This window comes from Scyliorhinus canicula, chromosome 8 (genome assembly GCF_902713615.1).
Source record: "Scyliorhinus canicula chromosome 8, sScyCan1.1, whole genome shotgun sequence".
In the NCBI taxonomy this organism is placed as follows: Eukaryota; Metazoa; Chordata; class Chondrichthyes; order Carcharhiniformes; family Scyliorhinidae; genus Scyliorhinus; species Scyliorhinus canicula.
The window spans coordinates 185,562,106-185,585,055 of record NC_052153.1 but is presented as its reverse complement, the minus strand read 5'-3'; the positions used below and the strand labels follow the sequence as shown (position 1 = coordinate 185,585,055).

Sequence of the window (22,950 nt, the reverse complement as noted above, 5' to 3'; positions counted from 1 at the left end):
CAGTCCACCTCCCTCAATGGATACAGGGTAGGCGATGACGTAGTGGTATTGTCACTGGACTAGTAATTCAGAGACCCAGGGCAATGCTCTGGGGTCCTGGGTTTGAATCCCACCACGGCAGATGGCAAACCGCTCAGTTCAAGGGCAATTAGGACAGCGCAGCAAATGCTGGTCTAGCCAGTGACGCCCAAATTTAAAAAAAAACTTAAGAGTCTCTTCTTGACGAATGGCAGAATCCATCGTACCAGGCAAACAAATGAAATAAACAAAAAGAGGGCGCCAACCCTTCAGTTGGCAAACTGGAATGTCAGGACCATGTGCAAGAGACTGACAGAAGACTCGCAACTGTCGACATGGCGCACAAGACAGCTGTGATTGACATAAAACTTGCCGAGCTGAACATTGACAGAGCATCCCTACAGGAGAGCAGGCTCACTAAGAGCAGATCACTGAAAAAGAGCATTACACCGTCATCAGGCAGGGTAGGAGTTAAGAGGAAACATGAGCGGCGTGTACACCATGCTGCAAGGAACTTGCTATTCCCGATGTTAGAACCTCCACAAATGGTTCAGAAGGCACTTAGTCCATCCACCCCTCAACTCAAACAGGGCCAGCTAACCGTGTGCATATCTATGCTCCAATGCAGTGCTGTACAACAGAGGCACAAGACCAGTTCTATAAAAAGCTTGTCAGAATTCCCAAGTCAGAACATCTTTACCGACTTGGGAATTTCAATGCAAGTGCAGCCATGAATCATGAATCACGGCCCTCCTACTTTGGACATCAGAACCTGGGAAAGATAAATGAGAACAGGCAAAGACTACTTGAGCTTTGCTCCTACCATATGTTTTGTGTAACCATCACCTTTCAGAACCAACCGTGAACAAACCAAGGTGTCCTGGAGACATGTAAGATCAGGGCATTGATACCAGATGGATCTGATCATCATCAGATGTGGCTCAGCTGACTGTGATATACATATCACTCCCTGGTGTGTACTCGGGTGAGGATGCAAGCCTGGAAGATTTTTCATTCAAAGCAGGAATGCCATTCTTGTATCAATGTCAGCCATACTCCCTAGCCAGATAAAAACCAACAGTCCCTCAACTCAATTGAACAGGCACTCTCACTTGCTCGATGTGTTTCGGGGGGCATTGCATCAGCATCTGCAGCTTTGCCATGCAAGAATGCAGAAGCAAAATGGAACCAATTATCAGACATCATCTACAAGACCACAGTCTGACCAAGGCATTTGATCATGTGGCTTCACAGCGCCAGGGACCCTGGGTCGATGCCCCGTTGGGTCACTGTCTGTGTGGAGTCTGCATGTTCTCCCTGTGTCTGCGTGGGTTTCCTCCGGGTGCTCCGGTTTCCTCCCACAGTCCAAAGACGTGCAGGTTAGGTGCATTGGACATGCTAAATTGCCCTTAGTGTCCAGAACGGTGAGGAGGGGTTATTGGGTTATGGGGATAGGGTGGAAGTGAGGGCTTAAAGTGGGTCGGTGCAGACTCGATGGGCCGAATGGCCTCCTTCTGCACTGTATGTTCTATGTAATCTCAATATATGGGAAGCAAAAGTGGAAAAATGCTGATTGATTCGGGGCTAACATCACTGTGATGGTACCTGTCATTGAAGCAAAGTGGTCTGCTCTCATTAATTACAAAAGAGATCCAAGCCAGACAGTTTTGAATATATTAAGAGCTACTCGAAATAAAGGCCAACAGTCTGCTAGGCGGTGTGCCAATGACTACTGGTTTCAACTTTGGCAAATATCTAGATATCATTTGACACAGGCAATGTCAGGGGAATGTATGAGGGGATCATAAAGGAAATAGGCCCACATGCAAAGAAAATGGCTCTATTGAAAACAAAAGCAGGGGAGGTCATTACCGACTGCCGTGAACAGTTGGGAGAGGTGGGTGGAACGCTACCTCGAGTTGTACCATAGGGAGAATACCATCACCGAGGAAGCTCTGGACACTACAGAAAGTCTGTCATGACATTGCTGGATATCGAACCCAGAGCGGAGGAGTTTATCAAAGCTATTAAGTTGTTTGCAATGGGCAAAGCTCTAGATGCTGATATTGTACCACCTAAACTCACCAAACGTGGGAAACAGGCACTCTTGCAGCACTGCATGAACCACTAAGTCCCGACTGGAGGGAGGGGGTAGTACCCCAGGATATACGTGATGCTTAGATTGTGACCCAATACAGTGATTGCAACAACGATCGAGACATCTCCCTGCTGAGAATCATGGGAAAATGATTTACTCATGCTAACCTTGTCAGACTTCAGATCCTGGCTGAACACATCTATGCCGAATCCCAGTGTGGATTCAGAGCTGGATGATCTACAATTGACATGATCTTCTCAGTTTGGCAGCTGCAAGAGAAATACTGTGAACAAAGGTGACCACTAAATATTGCCCTCATCAGTCTGACCAAGGCATTTGACCATGTGAGCAGAGGCGGTCTATCTAAATTGCTGGAGAAAATTGGCTGCTTGCTGAACCTGCAAAACCCTGACAGTGACCCTCTCAGAGCGAACTTAATTTTCTCCAGACCGAGAAAGCTCGCCATATCCGATAGCCAGGCCTCCAACATGGGGGGCTCTGAGTCCCTCCATGCCAGCAGAATTCGCCGCCGGGCTACCAGGGAAGCAAAGGCCAAAACATCAGCCTCTCTCTCCTCCTGGAGTCCTGGGTCCTCCGAACTCCAAACATTGCCACCTCTGGACTCATCACCACCCTTGTTTTCAGTGCCCGGGACATAACGTCCGCGAATACCTGCTAGTACCCCCTGAGTTTTGAACATGCCCAGAACATGTGGACATGGTTCACTGGTCCTCCTGCACATCTGGCGCACCTGTCCTCCAGTCCAAAGAATTTAGTCATCCGAGCCACTGTCACGTGGGCCCGGTGGACGACCTTGAATTGAATCAGGCTGAGCCTAGCGCATATTGCGGTCGCGTTAACCCTGATCAATGCCTCCGCCCTTAAGCCCTCTTCTATCTCACCTCCGAGCTCCTCTTCCCACTTAAGCTTCAGCTCCGGGTTAGGTACTTTTTGGCGCAGCCATTTGGGCGCGGCCGTTTTGGCGTGGCCGTTTTGGCGCCAACCCGTTTTGGCGCCGGCTGTTTTGGCGCCGGACGTTTTGGCGCCAAAATAACATTTCTTTATTATTAGCCTCAGGTGGCTGGTGCGGGTGCGGGTGCGTTGAGTTGGCTGGTACAGGTGCGTTGAGTTGGGTGCTGGTGCGTTCTATCACCATCTTTTTATATATTTTGTAACTAAACCAATTTGCATACCCATATGATGGCTGAGGCAGTATCAACGAAACGTGGTAAAGAAAAATTTGTTCATAACGGATTCCTTTACATCTTTGACAAAACAAGCAAAGGTGACAGCGAAGTGAAATTTTGGCGTTGTGAGCAAAAAAACCGGTGCAAAGCACGTCTCCATACTAAAGCTGCAAACGTGGTGAGGCAGCTGAACAGCCATTCGCATGATGCTTCTGCTGCACAAGTAGAGGTTGCACTCGTGAAAACTAAAATAAAAAAGAGATCACAGGAAACCCTTGAGGCACCGACTGTAGTTGTTAATGAATGTTTGAAAGACATATCCCAAGCTAGTCTACCAGCCATTCCTAATATATCTGCTTTGAGGAGAATGATAAGCAGAAAGCGTAATTATGTATTGAACGCCCCCACCAATCCAAGTGATTTACAACAATTGATTGTGCCAGAATGCTACAGGATATATGTCCCTCAACCAGGAGTGGAAGAAAAATTTTTACTTTGTGATAGCGGACCAGGTCACGACCGGATATTAATCTTCGGAAGACAGAGCTGGCTACAGCACTTATTGACATCTGATATGTGGTTTGCAGATGGCACATTCAGTATTGCTCCCAGCCTCTTTTCTCAGATATATGTAATTATGGTAAAAAAACACGGAGGAGTTACTCCTACGGTTTATGCTCTTTTGCCCAACAAGCAACGCACCACATATACGAGAATGTTCGCATTATTGAGTACTTGAGGAGCCTTGCTCATAATCACCAAATGAACTAAACTAAATGAACTAATTTAAGGTTTTCTGTCGTCTGCGCCCAAACGGCCGCGCCAAATTGGCTGCGCCCAATTGTCCCATGGCGCCCAAACGGCTGCGTCCAAACGGCCGCGCCAAAACGGCCGCGCCCAATTGTCCCATCCCCTCAGCTCCTCGGTCTGCGTCTCCTCTGCCCCCATAAGTTCTTTGTATATATCTGGGACCCTCCCCTCCCCCACCCATCCACTGGACACTACCCTGTCCTGGATCCCCCTAAGTGGCAGGCGTGGGAAGGATGGAATCTGTCTGCTTAGGAAGTCCCGCACCTTCAAGTACCTAAAATCATTCCCTCTCGCCAGCCCAAATTTCTCCTCTAGCGCCCTCATGCTCGGGAAGCTCCCTTTCAAGAACAGATCCCCCATCCTCTCAATCCCAGCCCTCCGCCATGTTCGGAACCCACCGTCCATATTCCCCTGGGCAAACCGGTGATTGTCACAAATTGGGGACCAAACTGATGCTCTCACTTCCCCCACATGCCTTCTTCATTGGCCCCAGATCCGCAAAGTCGCGACCACTATCGGGTTGGTAGAGTGATAGTTGCTCTACATTGATGAGACCGCAATATTTCATACTGAGAGATTGCAGCGGCAAATGGTCAGATGTTCTCACTCCTGTGGTGAGCTTGGTTTGACCATCCAAATCAAGAAGACGGATATTGCCTGATCGCCATTTATCGTATTGACAATGGATGCTGTTGATAGCTCCACATACCTAGGCTCCACAATCACCAGCAATCTCACTGAAATCACAGAAGCTGCAGCTTTTATGTCCAGGCTGAGTATATGCAACCTGACTGAGAACACCAAACTGCGAGTCCACTAAGTACGTCAGCAGCGCACTCCTTTACGGTGGTGAGACCTGGGCATCATATAGGCAGGAGAAGAAGCTCAACAGTTTCCACCTTTGCTCTCTCAGGCATATTCTTGGTATCCCTTGGCTGGACTCAGATCCTGGGGCATGTTAATTCCATCAGCATACACTCATAGCTAAGTCAACGATATCCGTGCTGGTTCAGTCACGTTCATTGGATGGTTGACAGCTGTATTGCCAAAGACCTTCTGTACAGTGAATTGGCCACTGGGCCGCTACATCCGCTACAAGGGCACCCGCAAGTGTGAAATGAAGATGGTGGCATTGACACTGGCAGTCAGGGGAGAAAGTCCATGCCATAAGACCATAAGACATAGGAGCAGAATTAGGCCACTCGGCCCATCGAGTCTGCTCCGCCATTCAATCATGGCTGATATTTTTCTCATCCCCATTCCCCTGCCTTCTCCCCATAACCCCTGATCTCCTTATTAATCAAGAACCTATCTATCTCTGTCATAAAGACACCCAGTGATTTGGCTTCCACATACTTCTGCGGCAATGACTTCCACAGATTCTCCACCCTCTGGCTGAAGAAATTCCTCCTCATCTCTGTTTTAAAGTCTTGAGATTTTGTACTCTGGTTCTGATGCCAGCTGTGATCTCCGGAGACTGGCTGTTTGGAAGGACAGAAGAGGCGAGAAGCTCAGCTGGCCGATACGAGGACCCAGAGGAAACAAAGAACAGCATTATGCACCTTCTCAGCCCACTGACCTCCTCTGCAGCAAATGCAGCAGAGACTGTCGGCTAGACTGGGGCTCCAGAACCACAGCAGGAGATGTTGAACATAGTGTTGATGGTTACCACAAGACAATGGTCTTACAAGACAGAAGACCATGGTTAGGTTAGTGTACTGTTCTTACAGTAACCAGCACGGTAGCATTGTGGATAGCGCAATTGCTTCACAGCTCCAGGGTCCCAGGTTCGATTCCCGGCTTGGGTCACTGTCTGCGCGGAGTCTGCACATCCTCCCCGTGTGTGCGTGGGTTTCCTCCCACAGTCCAAAGATGTTCAGGTTAGGTGGATTGGCCATGGTAAATTGCCCTTAGTGTCCAAAAAATTGCCCTTAGTGTTGGGTGGGGTTACTGGGTTATGGGGATAGGGTGGAGGTGTTGACCTTGGGTAGGGTGCTCTTTCCAAGAGCCGGTGCAGACTCGATGGGCCGAATGGCCTCCTTCTGCACTGTAAATTCTATGATTCTATGAACAGATTATTCATTTTCATCACAATGGAAAACTTTACATTCATATATTACAAAGTCCAATGTGCTTACTGACTCAAGAAGACTGATTCCACGAGAATGATAATTCAAATTTAGAAGTTGATGCTAAAGATACAGCTTCACATTCTCTCATTACATATAATATACTTACCCCGGAACCAACAGAGTAGGTGCCCTCGAGAGGGAAGACACATGGAGCTACAGAATTCACAGGACTGCTGGGAGGTGAGGTCACTATTAAACCAGTAGTGCTAATATGAACCTGTTAACAGAGAGAGAGAGTTTCATGTCACACACAAAGTATAACATTGCATCATCAGCAAATCACATCTCAAAAAACAATAATTTCAGCATAACGTGCACTGCAATGATCAAGGAGCAGATCCATTTAAACCAGCGATATTTCAGATCATATCAATCTTAAGACACACCGCCCAAAATTTACATATCCACGAGAGATCCAAATGTTGAACAAAGGTCGTCATTCTACAACATCTGAAAAAGGTTTAAAGGAAGATCAAAAGAGGGTCAAAGAAGGGTGGACATAGTTTGAGGGATGATTTTAGTGCAAGCACACTGATAGTGGGGTAGAGAACATGGCGGATGAGGGAAAGAGTATGTACAGGCTGGATCACATTCTTGAGAAGCCACAAAAGCATTTGGAGACGAGGATACTACTGTGCGAGAACACAATGCCAGCAGCAAAGCTTAGCAACAGTAAATGAAGTTTGTATTTTCAGAATAATATGCAAACCAATACTTGGCAGCATTATTATGCAATACATTTTCAAGAATTATACTCGTTATCCATCCATATCCCCTTGGGTTACCCAGTAATTCTTTCCATCACTTGGTTAGGTGGAATACTGAACAACAAACTTCACACGGTAGCACAATGGTTAGCACTGTTGCTTCACAGCTCCAGGGTCTCAGGTTCGATTCCTGGCTTGGGTCACTGTCTGTGCGGAATCTGCACGTTCTCCCCGTGTCTGCGTGGGTTTCCTCCGGGTGCTCCAATTTCCTCCCGCAGTCCAAAGATGTGAAGGTTTGGTGGATTGGCTATGATAAATTGCCATTAGTATCCAAAAGAAAGGTTAGGTGGGGTTACTGGGTTACGGGGATAGAGTGGAAGTGTGGGGCTTAAGTCAGGTGCTCTTTCCAAGGGCTGGTGCAAACACGATGAGCTGAATGGCCTCCTTCTGCACTGTAAATTCTAAAAGATCAAAACAACAATATAATTTTCTCTAGTTACTGGTAAGGATTACGATCTTCCAAATTAAGTATGCAGTGTTTTAATTTGGAATCAGTAGATTTCACCTTTAAGTGCAGGTGATCACAACATTAATCCTTGCCAGCACACAAGCTTTTGATCCTGCAGTTGAAGTTGCAATCCTAGAGTTAAGCGGGCTTCATGTAGACATTTGACAAATGGTTATTTTACTTACTGGAATTTTGAAAATGAAGACACCTTAACTAACCCAAACATTTCTGTTTTTTGAATCGATGTACAGACTGGGAGAATAAATTGGAAAGCAGAGTAACATTTCAGCCTAGTACAACACAGTTTTGAGGGACAATGCTCCCTGTCTTCCACACCCAAGCGATTCCAATTTTTATGATGCATGTAGTGTTGCAAATTCCCAATGTACCTAGTTTGTGACAAATGGCGAGAAAGTTACAATTCCGACTTTTCTGTCTTTTGTGACCAATACAAATAATCAAGAGTGGAAGGAACTGGCATCAACTTTCCCACATTTAAGAACTGAAAAACCACAGTTCCTGAAGGCTGGAAACTTGGGAGAATGCAATGGTGAGCCAAACCGACAAACCCAGAAGTGCATACTGAAAGGTGATGATTCACTTTTTCGATTACAAAACGTGAAAGCTGGTGCACAAGTGTGTCTAACCACAGAATTTTAGAGAACTTTATCTTAACCTTTAACTTTTTTGTTTAAATTTAGAGTACCCAATTCTTTTTTTACCAATTAAGGGGCAATTTAGCGTGGCCAATCCACCTACACTGCACATCATTTCGGTTTTGGGGACAAAACCCACGCAAACATGGAGAGAATATGCAAACTCCACACGGACAGTGACCCAGAGCCGGGATTGAACCTGGGACCTCGGCGCTGTGAGGCAGCAATGCTAACCACTATGCCACCGTGCTGCCCTTAACCTTTAACTTGCATGTTACCATTTATAGATATGTCTTTATTATAGCATAGTCACTGCTAAATCCAACAGGGAATTTAGGGAACAAGAATAGTTGAAATGTGTAACTTCCTACCACGAGGAGTAAATGAGCCACTAGCATTGATGTATTTAAGGACATGTCAGGTAGATGTATCTTCAAGAAATGGGTGTTTATCAAATAGCTGCAGTTATGTCAGTGTGTGTGTGGAGCTGGGCTGTCTGGCTTACACTTTCGTTTTTGAGCTGCAGTGTGTGTTTTGGTTTCATTTTCAGAGGTGGATAGCTGCATTCAAAGCCAGCAGCTGTATAATGATCTCTCTCTCTACAAGATACAGAATGTGTACCGATCATTGATGATTTCAAAGTAATACCCATTTCTGTAGAGCATTTAAACCTGCTGTCTCTCTTTTTAAAAGGATTTAACTGATGCCTGATGTTTGGGAAGTTATTAAGGGTTACCTTTAGAATATTGTATTTGGGAAAGTATCAGTGTTTGTAGTTGATACGATGTTTACTGTGTGTTTATAAAGTGTTAACTGAATTCATAGAATAAACATTGTTTTGTTTTAAACATACTTTATCTCCCTGTTGCACCATATCTGTAAAGTGGGCCTTTGTGCTCCCCGTAACCAAAATCTATTTAAAGTTGTGGGTGGGTGAACTCCATGATATACTTTGGGGTTCTCTAAACTCTGGCCCATAATAGACAAGCAAGATAAATAAGAGGGAGCAATGAACGGAAGGCTATAGGGTTAGAGAAAGAGGGCTGCAGAGCATAAAGACCAGTTGGACCAACATGGACCAGTTGGACTTTGGCCTATATCCCTTGTTGAACATTCTAAATAATTCTAATTAAAACATCTGAAAATTTTCAGATGGAAGTAGACGTTTCTTAACAGCTAGATTTTAAGCGGTGTCTTAAAGGAGAGAGGGAGAAGGTGAGATGATTACGGAGGGAATTCCAGAACTCAAGGCCGGCAGCTGAAAACATAGCCGCCAACGGGGACACAAAAGAATACCTGGGGATGTCTCTGTGCGCTTTTGTCAAACATCTCCTCTGAGATACGATGAACATTTCAACATCTGAACCAGCTGTTCAGTATTCACTAAACATCCACCTAAAATCACCCTCAAATGTATCACTGTGAGTTTACATAAACCAGTAGAAAAATAAAACATGCTCTTCACACATTATCAGGGCTCCTGTTTTAGTTACTACTAATATGAGAGCTGCTCTTTTTAAGAAATTGTTCAATGGATGTGTGTATCACTGATAAGGCCAACATTTATTGCCTATTCTTAACTGGCTTTGAGAAGGTGGAGGTGAGATGCCTTCTGGAACCTCTGCAGTCCATGTGGTCTAGACACACTGACCGGGCTGTCAGATAGGGAGCTGGAGGATATTGATGCGATGACAGTGAAGGAATAGCAATATAGTTCCAAGTGAAGATGGTTAGTGGCTTGGGGGGAAACTTGCAGGTGGTGGTGTTGCCATATATTTGCTGTCCTGGTTCTTTTAGGTGATAGAAATCGTGGGTTTGAGAGGCGGTGTCAAAGGAGACTTGGAGAGTTCCAGCAGTGAATCTTGTAGATAGTACACACGGCTGCCGCTGTGCGCCCGGAGTGAATGCTTGAGGGATGAATGGGTCAAACAGGTTGCTTTGTCCTGAAAGGTGCTGAACGTCTGAGAGATGTTGGAGCTGCACTCATCCAAAAAAGTGGACGATATGCCATCATGCTCCTGACATGTGCCTTGTAGATGGTAGACAGGCTTTGGGGAGTGAGGTGAGTTCTTCACCAGAGAATTGGCAGCATCCAACCTGCTCTTGGAGCCACAATATCTATATAGCTGATCCAGTAAAGATTCTCATCAATGGTGACCCCCAGGATGTTAATGAATCATAGAATCTCTACAGTGCACAAGGAGGTCATTTGGCCATTGGGGTCTGCACCGACCCTCTGAAAGAGCACCCTACCTAGGCCCAGTCCCTTGCCCTATCCTGTCTCCCTAACTAATCTGTACACCCCTGACACTAAGGTGAAATTTAGCATGGCCAATCCACCTAACCTGCACATCTTTGGACCGTGGGAGGAAACCGGAGCACCCGGAGGAAACCCACGCAGACACAGGGAGAATGTGCAAACTCCAGTCATACAGTACCCAAGGCTGGAATTGAACTAGGGTCCCTGGCGCTGTGGGGCAGCAGTGCTGACCATTGTGCCACCGTGCTGCCCTAATGGTGGAGGATTCAGTAACGGTAAAGGCATTGAATGTCATGGGGAGATGTTTATGATCTCTCTTGCTGGAGGTGGTCTGGCAGTTGTATTGCATTAATGTTCCTTGCCACTTATCAGCCCAAGCCTGAATGTTGGCCAGGTCTTGCTGCATGTGGGTATGGACAGCTTCATGATCTGAGAATTGTAAACAGTGTTGAACATTGTGCAGTGCGCCAACACCCCCCCCCCCCCCCCCTCCCCTCCCCATACCCATTGACTCCAGTTTTGGTAGGGCTCACTGAAGCCACAGTCGGTCAAATGCTGTCTTGAGATCAAAGGGCAGCAGGGTAGCATGGTGGTTAGCATAAATGCTTCACAGCTCCAGGGTCCCAGGTTCGATTCCCGGCTGGGTCACTGTCTGTGTGGAGTCTGCACGTCCTCCCCCTGTGTGCGTGGGTTTCCTCCGGGTGCTCCGGTTTCCTCCCACAGTCCAAAGATGTGCGGGATAGGTGGATTGGCCATGCTAAATTGCCCGTAGTGTCCTAATAAAAGTAAGGTTAAGGGGGGGTTGTTGGGTTACGGGTATAGGGTGGATACGTGGGTTTGAGTAGGGTGATCATGGCTCGTCACAACATTGAGGGCCGAAGGGCCTGTTCTGTGCTGTACTGTTCTATGTTCTATGTTCTAAGAGCAGTCACTCTCACCTCACCTCTGAAATTCAGCTCTTGCGTTAATGTTTGGATCGAGGCTGCAGTGTGATTTTGGGCTGAGTGGCACTGGCGGAACATAAACTGGACCAGGTTCTTGGTCAGTAACTACCATTTCAATGACACCTTCTAACACTGGAGAGACTAGGTTAAATTTGCCCTGTTTCTTGTGCACCAAGACATACCTGGGCTATAATCCACATTGCCGAGTAGCTGCCAATGTCGTATCTTTACTGGAACAGCTTTTCAGGAACCAGCTTCATTCTAATTTGTTTGTTCAAGCTATTTTATATTCCATGCCTCTCTATTCAATGTCTGCCCCTGAAGAAACCTTCAGTTGCAATCTATTCAGCACCTGCAGCTCCCTTTGTCGAAAACCCTTTGTAGTCTACTTATTAATATCCTGAAGAATTGTAATAGGTTCCACAAAATCAATTTAAGATGCTTTGAAAGATCAAACGATAGGAGTTGGGAGAGGAAAGGCACACTTAGACGCTCCATCCAGGCGGCCTGCAGTTCTTCCATCATAACACTCAACTATTCCTTACAAATGTTTTCCTCCACAGAGGTCTCCCGAGAGGACCAATCCGTGAGGACCGCCATTTGTCTTAATTTTGACTTTCAGCAATGTGAATCTGCGTCCCTGGTCCCATCGGTTTGAAGTACGGTACTGTTAAGAGATTTATCTTTTTCTGTAAGGATTTACAATTTAAAACATACCTCAGCAAAAGTCACTTCAAAGTCACCAACTTCCAAGTTTGAAAAGCCCCAGTTCCTGTGGGGTTTCAGCACTCTGTCGCCTGATGCTCGAAATACGTTTCATGGTTTTTCTCTGCACTGCTTTCTAGGTTTGTGGTTTGGGTTACACTATACTCTGGGGATGTTCTGACTGAAGCATTGTGTAGTTTAAGCTTGATTTTCTAATTCTGTCCCCTGCTCTTCTGGTACTATGGCTCATCATTCCATTCAATTTGTCAATTGCTGTTCCACAGTGAACACCAGCAAGAGCCTTGCCTAGAGATGCGTTAAAAACAGTTACAACACAGAAATAGGCCACTGAGCCCAACTAATCGTGTTGCCATTTAGCCTTCATGTGAGCACATAGTTCCAACCACCTAGCTGAACAAGGGTAGCAGATGCATGGGAATACCATCACCTGAAAGTTCCCCTCCAATTCACTTAATTCTTGGGACTTGGAAATATGTTGCTGTTCTTTCACTGTAGCTGGGTTAAAATCCTGGAATGCACAAGGACTGCAGCGGTTCAAGAAGTCAGCTCACCAATACCTTCTCAAGGGCAATTAGAGATGGGCAATAACACTGACATCCTGGAGCCAGTTTGCAAAAATCACTGCAAACTACTTGGATTCCGTATCATTTTCGCCTCTTTCCTTCATCCATCTGCCCAATCTAATCTTGAATGTTGATTTTGTTTCTGCCTCGATCACTAACCCTGGAAGCAAATTCTACAACTTTACAACGAACTGCATAAAGACATTTCCCCTGCCGTCTGTTGTAAATGATAATTTGAGGATTTTAATCCAACTCAGAAAAAAACAAAATCTGTAAATGGAAAGCTGGTATCAGTGCAAGTGACCATGAAGGTACCAGGTTGTAGTCAAAACGCAAATGATTCGCTGGTGTTTGTTGGGGAAGAAATCCCGATACCCTTACTGAAAGCAAGCCGTTTGGATCTCTTAAAGAACTGCACACCTCCATGCAGCATTTCCAGGAGGAGCTCCAGCACCATTTTCTCAGGGTCATGAAGGATGGGCAATAAATACACATCCTGCCAGTAATGCCCACCGTGAGAATGTTCAGACAAAAACCTCCTGCATTTAATCTTGTGGCAATAAATTGTGTGAGAGGGGGTGCAGCAAATCAACGGATAACAACAAGGTACAAGAGTATGGTTGTGATTTGGGTAATGGTAACCTGAGTTTGGCGGCTGAATGCACGTAACTTTAGTAACAAAATTGATGAATAATTAGCGCTAATAAAAATAAATATCATGACTTGTCAACCACTACAGAGACGAGGGGCACGGTTTGATTCTTAAATATCAAAGTCCGTGTTGGGGAGGATTTCCAGGGTCGTTCCCGGAACACTATTTAACGCCACTCTGTTGTTATTTTCCTTGTCCCATCAGCGGAGCTCCTCAGAGCAGGAAAAGATCAGATGCCATTTATAAATGGCGCTCCGCTCTCTTGATCCCCGAAGCGACCCCCCACAAAGCCCCAACTCACCTGTAACATAGAAAAATACAGCACAGAACAGGCCCTTTGGCCCACGATGTTGTGCCGAACTTTTGTCCTAGATTAAGAACAAATTAATCTACACCCCATCATTCTATCATAATCCATGTACCTATCCAATAGCCGCTTGAAGGTCCCTAATGTTTCCGACTCAACTACTTCCACAGGCAGTGCATTCTATGCCCCCACTACTCTCTGGGTAAAGAACCTACCTCTGACATCCTCCCTATATCTTCCACCATTCACCTTAAATTTCTGTCCCCTTGTAATGGATATCTGAGGTCTGTAACGTTGCAAAACTGGTATGGGAAGTGGGATGCCATTGTCACTTGTCGCACATACAGTGGGTAGAGCCTCAGTGTCTTCTGTCTGGTTAAATGAGCTGGGTGGACTGTCAGAGTCTTCTTCTGGTGGCTCAAATAATCTGGGTGGACTATCATAGTCGCTTTGTTGTTCATTTGAGCGTGGTAGACTGTCATAGACTTCTTGCTGTGCACTTGAATGCAGTGGTAGAATTTTAAAAAGACACTCATAACTCTCTCCGCAAATATTTATCCCAATAAGAAAGACTCTTTGAGAAGGATGCATCACCCATGGTTAAATAAAGAAGTTAAGGATTGTATCAAATTGAAAGAACCACAGCACAAATCTGCAAAGATTATTGACAGAACAGATCAGGTTTTAATAACTAGCAAAGAATGATTAAAAGAAAGAGGGAGAAAAAGAGTATGAGCAAAAGCTAGCTAGTAATATAAAAAGTTATTGAGAGTTTCTGCAAGTATTTAAAGTGAAAAGGAGTAATTAAAGCTTGTGGTGAGCAGCTCAGTCTAGAGAATTAATAATGGAAAATAACAAAATGGTAGAAGTCTGTCTTCATGGTCGAAGACTTAGAAATCTTCGCAAGATAATTGAATATCAAAGATGCATGGGAGAGAGGATCTTAAAAAATTAGCATTTCTAGGGAAAAGGTTCTGGAAAATGTATTAGACCTAAAGACTGACTAAGTCCCAGGGCCAGATGGCCTGCACCCTAGGGTCTTAAAAGAAGTGACTGCAGAGATGATAAAGGCACTGGTTATAACTTCCCCAAATTCCTTAGGTTCTGGAAGGGTGCCAGCGGATTAAAACATAGCAAATGTAACATCTTTATTCAAGAAAGGAGGGAGATAGAAAGCAGAAAACTACAGCCCGTAGCCTGATATCTGTCAAAAGGAAATTGCTAGAATCTATTATGCTGGAGGCAAAAGCAGCGTACTTCGGAAACCACAACCAACATGGCTTTGTGAAAGCAAAATTGTGTTCAACTAATTTATTAGAGTTTTGTGGGGAAGTGGGCAGCACGGAGGCACAGTCGTTAGCACTGCTGCCTCACAGTGTCAGAAACCCAGGTTCGATTCCGATCTCGGGTGACTGTGTGCAATTTGCACATCTTTCCCATGTCTGCGTGGGTTTCCTCCGGGTGCTCCAGTTTCCTCCCATAATCTAAAGGTGTGCAGGTTAGGTGGATTGACCATGCTAAATTGCCCCTAGGTGGGGTTACGGGATTGGGTGGGGGATTGGGCCTGGGTAGGGTGCTCTTTCGGAGTGTCGGTGCTAACTCGATGGGCCGGATAGCCTCCTTCTGTAGGGATCCTATGATTCTGTAGGGATTCTATAAGTAACAAGCAAAGTGGATAAACGGGCATCAAAATAGATGGTGCAGGCCTGGCAGCATCTGTGGAGAGAGTAACAGAGGTAACGTTCCAAAGAAGAGACAGTTAAGAGGGGGGATGAAGATCTGGCAGATGGAGCATAATGTGGGAAAATTAGAATGGAAAAGCAGTATAGTATTTAAATGGAGAGAGATATTGCAGTAGCAACTGGGTGTCCTGGTACATGAATCACAATAGGTTAGTGTCATGAGAATGTCACTTTAAGAAATGTTTGTCTGCTCATGTTACTGCAGTGATGTCAGAGTGTGGGTGGAGCTGAGCTCTGGCTCTGCTTTTTAGTTTCACTTTGAGAAAAGCTTGGGTGTATCTGTTTTTTCAGTTTTGTTTTTCAGTGTTGGAGCTGAAGCCAGACAAAGCAGGTGTACTGCTGTTCTCTCTGCCATAAAAAGACTATCTCTTGATCATTTGGTGAATTCAGAATTATAAATGTTCTCATAGTGAATGTAAACCTGATGTGCTTCTGTTAAAAGGTGTTCCTTTTGTATTCTGGATGTTGTTTGGGAAGTTATTAAGGATTACTTAGTGTTGTATTCTTTGGGGGTTGTATTTGAATTGATGGTTGCTAAGATGTTCACTGTATGTTTTAAAAAATTTGAGTTCATAGAATAAACACTGTTTTGCTTTAAAATATATTTTTCCATTTCTGCTGTAGAGTGGGCCATGTGCTCCCCATACCACAATCTATTAAAAGTTGTGGGTCAGGTGAACATGATAACACTTTGGGGTTCTCTAAACCCTGGCCTATAACGGTTAGTATGCAGGTACAGCGAGGAATCAGGAAATGGAAAGGCGCCTGGGCCGGATGGATTCCAGACTGACTTCTACAAAATATTTGCACCAGCACTGGCCCCGCACTTGCGGGGAAATGTTCGCAGCCTCACTATTAAGAGGTACTCTGCCACCAACGCTGGCCCAAACCTCAATATCGTTGATAACCAAAAAATTCAAAGACCTGATGAAATGTGGGTCCTATAGACCCATCTCACTCCTAAACGCTAACACAAAGATCCTGGTGAATGCCCTGGCGAGGCAGCTGGAGAGTTGCGCGCCAGAGGTAGTCGCAGAAGATCAGTTGGGTTTTATCAAGGGCAGGCAGCTAACAGCGAACACCAGGCGCCTGCTGAACGTGATCGCGACCCCATCCAGGGGGAGAATACCAGAAGTGATCATCTCTCTGGACGAGAAAAGGCCTTGGACAGAGTCGAATGCAAGTACCTCCTAGAGGTATTGGAACAGTTTGGCTTCGGGCCAGGGTTCACCTCCTGGGTGAAACTACTGTACAGCGCCCCCATGACAAGCGTACGGACAAACACCACCAGCTCTAGATACTTCCGGCTGCACAGAGGCATGAGACAGGGATGCCCTTTATCGCTGCTACTGTTTGCCCTAGCAACTGAGCCACTGGCAACTGCCCTCAGAATGGCAAAGGGGTGGAGAGGTATCGAATGGGAGGGGACAGAGAGCATTGAGTCTCACTCTATACGGATGACCTGCTCCTCTGCACCTCGATTCCACAGACCAGACCAGCATGGAAGAGATAATGAAACTCTTCCAGGAGTTTGGAGCCTTCTCAGCTTACAAGCTTAACCTGAGCAAGAGCCAGATCATCCTTGTGAACCGCAGCGGGGAGGGACAGAGCTAGGGGCACTGCCGTTTGAGCGGGCCCAGACTAAATTCCGCTACAAGGAACCAAATAGCTCACGACTGACACAGATCCACAAATGGAACCTGACGAGTCTGGTGGAGGAAGTCAATAAAGGACCTGCACAGGTAAAGTGGACAAGAAAGGTGGGAGGCCTGCTCCCTCCCCCCCAACCTACAATTCTACTACTGGACAGCCACAGCTCAACCGCCGGAGAATCCTGCTGGGTTGGGGATCGGCAGCACCACCCAAGGCAGCAGACTGGCTCGCTGACCTGGCGGAATTCCTCAGGCTTGAGAAAATAAAATTTGCAATCCGTGGATCGGATGAAGACTTGTTCCAAGACCTGTTCATAGCAAGCAACCAATAAATTGGGGGTGAGGGGGTAGACAAGATGATCCACGGACAGAAAGAAAGGTTGGGGCAGAAGAAGGAGTGGTGGTGGGGGGTGGGGGGAGGTGGAGGAAAGAAGTGGTTGGGGGGATGGGGAAGCACACGCAAGTAGAACGCGAAGGACAAGCAGGAGGGATAAAACCTGCAGAATCTATGATTCTAAGTCGGACTCACAGGCATGCTAAAGTCCGAACCAAACTGTACATAAGTGTCCGTAAATACGCGTCTTGGCCATGTTGAAGAATATCAAATTTGTAAGAAAAGTACGCTTGTTTAAGGAGGGGTGGTGGTCACAGCCATGGCTGTTGTTGGGATGCTCTTCTGTTGTGACTATATGTGCTGCTTTAGCGTTTTGTACATTGTTCGATAAAAAATGTGATAACTCAATAAAAAGAATTTCAAAATAAAATAGGAAGGCAAATGGAATGTTGTCGTTTATTGCAAAGGGGAATGGAATCTAATAACAAATGGCTTCAGAACACGTGAGCAGCCAGTTACCTGAGAAGGAGCGCTGCAGGAGAGTCCACCCAATTCACTGATGCGAGCTGCGGCTGTTGGGTTACTGGAGCTTATCAGGACGGGAGGGCTGATCTCCATGGAGTGCCGGTTTTGAGATGACTGAGACGCTTTGTTGGACATGGTCAGCGAGGTGAACGAGTGGCGTTTTTTGGTGTTCTTTTTCGTGATGTCTCCGGGTTTCGGGGCAGAATTGCTGTGTGCAGCTGCTGGGATATTGCTGCTTCCTTCGCCCAATTCGCCACTTCCAGAAGTGGAGGTTGGAGGTTTATCCAGCTGTATTAGCTGTTTGGCTGTTGAGTTAAACTGGGAGTAAAAAAAAAAGTTCTCAAACCACAGAAATGATTGGTATCTGCGCTGAAGAAATACTTATCCGAACGGCTGGAATTCAGTGGGCTGCTACATCAGCAGGCTCAAATTTTAATTTTCAACGCAATCCAAATTAAATTTTGAAACGTTATCATTATCGTTTACATTAGTTTCATCACTGTAAACATCACTCCGAACAAACCGGAGGTTGGTGCTATTAGCATGTCTGCAGCTTTGTATGATTGTGGAATTTGATTAGCACTTTTCAGTGTTCTAACACCAAATTAACAGTAAGAACTGTGAACTAATATGCAGAATGTGTTTATTGGCTGCAGCATAAATTAGCAGTGGGAGTCATAAATAAAATATACAGAAATACATAATTAGTCACTTGGTAGTACAGATATTGAGTACTACTGGAAAAAAAGAGACATAGTGTGTCAAAACCTTTGACCTTGCACTCATCGGGCCAAATGCAAGAATGCCAAATTTCAAAGGGAGCAACAACTTATACTGGAGAAGAAAAGGATGCTGATTGGTCCGCAAGTTGACTGATTGATCAAAGCGCTGCCATGGAGAATGCATCAGCTAATTATTGTCTCTTTGGTTTAATTCAAAAAAGGTGATTCCCTGAGTATGTTCCTCATGCCTGCAGAGGACAGGTCCCAGGTAGAATTAAGGCCATAATCAGATAAGCCATTGTCATATAGAATCTGGAAGAGATGGTGGTGCTGTGGGAATGTCATTGGCCTAGTAATCCAAAAGTCCAAGATCACAGGTTCGAAAACATTAACTAATATATTCAATTGATGAAAAATATGGAATTGAAAGCTAGTCTCAGTAATGGCACCATTAAACTATCATTAATTGTTTTATTTAATATCAATTTAGTGTACCCAATTTCTTTTTCCCAGTTAAAGGGCAATTTAGCGTGGCCAATTCACCAACCCTGCACATCTTTTTGGTTTGTGGGGGTGAGACCCACGCAGACACAGGGAGAATGTGAAAACTCCACACATACAATGACCCGGGGCTGGGATCGAACCTGGGTCTTACATAGATTACATAGAATTTACAGTGCAGAAGGAGGCCATTCGGCCCATCGAGTCTGCAGCGGCTCCTGGAAAGAGCACCCTACCCAAGGTTAACACCTCCACCCTATCCCCATAACCCAGTAACCCCACCCAACACTAAGGGCCATTTTGGACACTAAGGGCAATTTATCATGGCCAATCCACCTAACTTGCATATCTTTCGACTGTGGGAGGAAACCGGAGCACCCGGAGGAAACCCACGCACACATGGGGAGGATGTGCAGACTCCGCACAGACAGTGACCCAAGCCGGAATCGAACCTGGGACCCTGGAGCTGTGAAGCGATTGTGCTATCCACAATGCTACCGTGCTGCCCTCGGCGCCATAAGGCAGCACTTCTTTTTTTTTTTAATTTAGAGTACCCAATTCATTTTTTCCCATTAAGGGCAATTTTTTTTAGTGTGGACAAACCACCTTCCCTGCACATCTTTGGGTTGTGGGGGCGAAACCCACGCAGACACGGGGAGAATGTGCAAACTCCACACGGACAGTGACCCAGAGCCAGGATCGAACCTGGGACCTCGGCGCCGTGAGGCAGCAATGCTAACCACTGTGCTGCCCCGAGGCAGCACTTCTAACCACTGTGCCACCCAAACTATCATGAATTGTTGTAAAAAACCAGGAACGATAGGTATAAAATTACATACCAATACCTAACAGCATAAAAAGAAAACAAGGCCACAAGCTCAGCTGTCCCATATAAACTGTATTAACCTCTGACTGGACATTTCCATCTTCTGCTGTAATAATTGATTGCATAGAATGCAAATACACTGCAACCTCTCAAATCCAGAATACTTGGTACCACTGTCATTTCTGCAATTTTCTGGATTATAGAATGATATTAAAATGCCAGAATCAGAAAACACCCTATTTGTAAATATTTTCCTGAAACATAAAACAATGATCACAACATTATATAGCAGTAACAAAAATAGCTTTCTTATCCAAGTATTATATCTTCCAATGATGGAAGATGCATTCAGAGCTGGCTTGGCCATAGATGACAGAGGGTAGCAGTGGAAGGGTGTTTTTCCAAACGGAGGTCTGTAACTAGTGGTGTACCGCTGGGATCAGTACTGGGACCTCTGAAAAATGAAAATGAATGAAAATTGCTTATTGTCTCGAGTAGGCTTCAATGAAGTTACTGTGAAAAGCCCCTAGTCGCCACATTCCAGCGCCTATCCGGGGAGACTGGTACGGGAATCGAACCGTGCTGCTGGCCTGCTTGGTCTGCTGTAAAAGCCAGCGATTTAGCCCAGTGAGCTAAACCAGCCCCTCTGCTGTTTGTAATATATATTAATGACTTGGAAGAAAACGTAGCGGGTCTGATTCGCAAGTTTGCAAATGATACTAAGATTGATAGAGTTGCGGATAGTGATGAAGATTATCAGAGAATACAGTAGGATATAGATAGGCTGTAAAATTGGGCACAAAATTGGCAGATGGAATTTAACCTGGACAAATGCGAGGTGATGCATTTTGGTAGATCCAATTCAGATCCAATTTGCAGGCAGCACGGTAGCATGGTGGTTAGCATAAATGCTTCACAGCTCCAGGGTCCCAGGTTCGGTTCCCGGCTGGGTCACTGTCTGTGCGGAGTCTGCACGTCCTCCCCGTGTGTGCGTGGGTTTCCTCCGGGTGCTCCGGTTTCCTCCCACAGTCCAAAGATGTGCGGGTTAGGTGGATTGGCCATGCTGAATTGCCCGTAGTGTCCTAAAAAAAGTAAGGTTAAGGGGCGGGGGGGTTGTTGGGTTACGGGTATAGGGTGGATACGTGGGTTTGAGTAGGGTGATCATTGCTCGGCACAACATCGAGGGCCGAAGGGCCTGTTCTGTGCTGTACTGTTCTATGTTCTAGGTGGGAGCTATAAAATCTATGGCAGAATCATCAGGAGCATAGGCACACACAGAGATCTGGACTTGCAGGTCCACAGATCCTTAAACATGGCAGCACAGGTGGAAATGGTGGGAAAGAAAGCATATGGCATTCTTGCCTTCATTGGACGGGGCATCGAGTATAAAAGTTCGCAAATTATGTTAGTTAAATAGAAGGTTGGTTAGGGGCTTTTCACAGTAACTTCATTGCAGTGTTAATGTAAGTCTACTTTTGACAATAAACATTATTATTATTTGGAATATTGTGTCCAATTCTGGTCACCACACTACCAGGACATGGAGGCTTTGGAGAGAGTACAGAAAAGGTTTACCAGGATGTTGCCTGGTATGGAGGCTATTAGCTATGAGGAGAGATTGACTAATCTGGGATTGTTCTCCCTAGAAAGATGGAGACTGAGGGGTGACCTGACAGTTTATACAATTATTAGGGGTATAGATAGGGTGAACAGTTGGAGGCTTTTTCCCAGGGTGGAAATGACAGTTACAAGGGGGAACAAGTTCAAGATGTGGGGGGAAAGGTTCAGTGGAGATGTGCGGGGCAAGCGTTTTACACAGAGGGTGGCGATGGCCTAGAATGCACTGCCAAGTGAGGTGGTTGAGGCAAATACGTTGGCGACCTTTAAGACTTATCTGGATAGGCACATAAACAGACAGGGGATAGAAGGATACAGGCGGTTGGTCTAGATAGGTCACATGATCGGCACAGGCTTGAAGGGCCGAAGAGCCTGTTCCTGTGCTGCACTATTCTTTGTTTCTACTCCCAAAGTATTGAATTAAAATGCTGATGATATCAAGGGAGCAGCTGACACTGCTCAAACGATTTCTAGATAACTGGTGGTTTCAAACAATAGATTCCTGGACTGGAGAGGTTACAGCGTAGTTGTAAATCTGTTCCTCGCTGTGCTGTGTAACACACACCCTCAAGGCCTCCCTGCAATATATATTCAACGTAGCAACATTAAGTGGTACTTTTACGAGGAAACTTGGGTGAACAGCATGCCACCGGTGATTTTTCCAAAAAGTAAATCCTCTATCCCTTACAATGAAAAAAACTAATTCTGGAAATACTCAGCAAGTCAGGCAGCATCTGTGGAGAGAAACTGAGTTAACATTTCAGGTCGGTGGGTGACCTTTCATCAGATATATAGGTATACACTCTGCCTACTGAAAGTAATTACTTACCTCAACGTACGAAATTGGGAATATCCCTATCTTGTCTCCCAACATTCCCTCAGCCCAATTTTCATCGACTCGACGTATCACTGTCAAGATATCATCCTGAAGCAAAAAATCAATGAAGTCACCTGGGAAAACAGGAATCCTATTTCACAAAGTAAACAAAGTCTATCTCAGTGGACAGGACGAGGGTTTGGGAGCTGTAAGTTCAATGATTGACTATGTTTTGTCGCGTGGAAGAGGATCTTGGTTGCAGACCCATGGTTGATTTGTAGGATTCGTTGTGTGAAAAGGGATGAGTCACCTCTCTCTGGGGTTTACAATTATACAAATATCAGAAGTGTTGGCACCAGTCTGGCATTACAAAACCTTTTCCTGGTCTGTATTATCGCACTGGCAAATCTGCCTTACTGAAATACCCCTCAGCTTTCACAGCTGGGTGTAAATGGTACAAAGAATGCAAAGCTTCTCAAAAAACGCACAAGATAGGAAGTCTGGTACTTTATGACTGTCTAAGGAAAACCACTCCTCAGATATTTTGACAAGTTTCATTGTGATAGGCAGTGGAATAGCCTGGGCAAGGAAATTATTCCATTCAAACACACCCAAAATTAGGCCAAGTAGAAAAAGCGCGTCACTA

General features: G+C 45.4%; 1 protein-coding gene across 6 annotated transcripts in view; it reads right to left on the bottom strand.

Annotated features, from left to right (window-relative positions):
• The window catches only part of sh3rf1 (SH3 domain containing ring finger 1), a 202,360-nt gene that overhangs the window by 41,374 nt on the left and 138,036 nt on the right, over nt 1–22,950 (bottom strand). For 5 of the 6 annotated variants that reach the window (XM_038805836.1, XM_038805840.1, XM_038805837.1 and 2 more), the window contains exons 4-6: nt 22,317–22,412; nt 17,816–18,139; nt 6,352–6,462 (exon numbers count right to left, since the gene is read on the bottom strand). In XM_038805836.1, the coding sequence (XP_038661764.1) occupies nt 6,352–6,462; nt 17,816–18,139; nt 22,317–22,412 (531 nt within the window). The remainder of the gene's footprint in view (nt 1–6,351; nt 6,463–17,815; nt 18,140–22,316; nt 22,413–22,950) is intronic. The other variant, XM_038805841.1, reaches the window with a different exon arrangement.